The following is a 1002-nucleotide window of genomic DNA, read 5'->3' as shown; positions in this document are numbered from 1 at the left end:
CCTCTTAATGTTGGATACAGTCAACTTTATTTACTTTTGGAAAGTATTGCCTTGTAATGTGGTCCATAATAGGGTGTGATACCCTTTCCCGTTCATTTATCCAGATACTGTACAGAGAGAACAACTTGGCTGCAGATGAAACTGACAGTGTTTGCTGCTGCATAATAGCAGTTACAGCCACTTAAAGGTAGTTCCTTTTAGTGGTTAGTTCAAGGTAACTGACCCCTTGGGGGTTCCTGGGTACTGTGTCCAGTTCCCTATTAGCTCTGCATGTAGCCATGTTTAATTAAGCCAGCCAGCACCCGCAGTTGAATTTACCCAATTGTAAAATGAAGCTTCTTATGATTATGAAACAGAAAAAAAGACTGAGGATTAGGAAGTTAGAGAGGGAGCAGGAGTCTCACTTGAGAACAGCCATTCATGGTGGTGGCCGCGTTGCTTTTGTTTCTCAGCATTATCCATAGAGAAAAATAGAGAAGGTTTTCTTTTCCCCTGTCTGCTTGCAGGAGATGTCAAGATATATAGCAATAAAGCTCTAAGAATTTTAGTTACTTTGAGCTTATGAATTGAAAGTGATTCAGAGAGTACTAGAAAAACTTGTTTGTTTACAGTGGGATTCTTATATTTCCTGGTAAATCAATATGGACTGTGAAAGTTGAATCTTGATATCTGGTTATTTTTTTCTCTCTTTGTATCTAGTGATAATGTACCGGGGTGAGGCTCTAGAAGATTTCACAGGCCCGGATTGTCGTTTTGTGAATTTTAAGAAAGGTGACCCTGTATATGTCTACTATAAACTGGCGGGGAGAACACCTGAAGTTTGGGCTGGAAGTGTAAGTAAAAATTGACATACTTTATCTGCTTACTTTTTACTGGCTCATTTAGTACTCTAGATTTAAATGACTGTGTTTTCTTGGGGTTTTTGATGGAGTTAACCTGCCCTAGACTGTGAAAAAAATGGCCCTATTTCCCTAGCAGGCCTCAGGCCTGCCACAGTTAGGA

At 39.8% G+C, this 1002-nt stretch overlaps 1 protein-coding gene across 1 annotated transcript in view; it reads left to right on the top strand.

Moving 5' to 3' along the window:
• Positions 1-1002, top strand: part of LOC103610486 (melanoma inhibitory activity protein 3-like) — a 43825-nt gene that overhangs the window by 3898 nt on the left and 38925 nt on the right. The window contains 1 exon segment of the mRNA XM_008594644.1: positions 700-833. Coding sequence (XP_008592866.1) covers positions 700-833 — 134 coding nt within the window.

The sequence above is a fragment of the Galeopterus variegatus genome, unplaced genomic scaffold (assembly GCF_000696425.1).
Source record: "Galeopterus variegatus unplaced genomic scaffold, G_variegatus-3.0.2 Scaffold11226, whole genome shotgun sequence".
Classification (NCBI taxonomy): Eukaryota; Metazoa; Chordata; class Mammalia; order Dermoptera; family Cynocephalidae; genus Galeopterus; species Galeopterus variegatus.
This window is presented reverse-complemented; position numbering and strand designations above follow the sequence as displayed.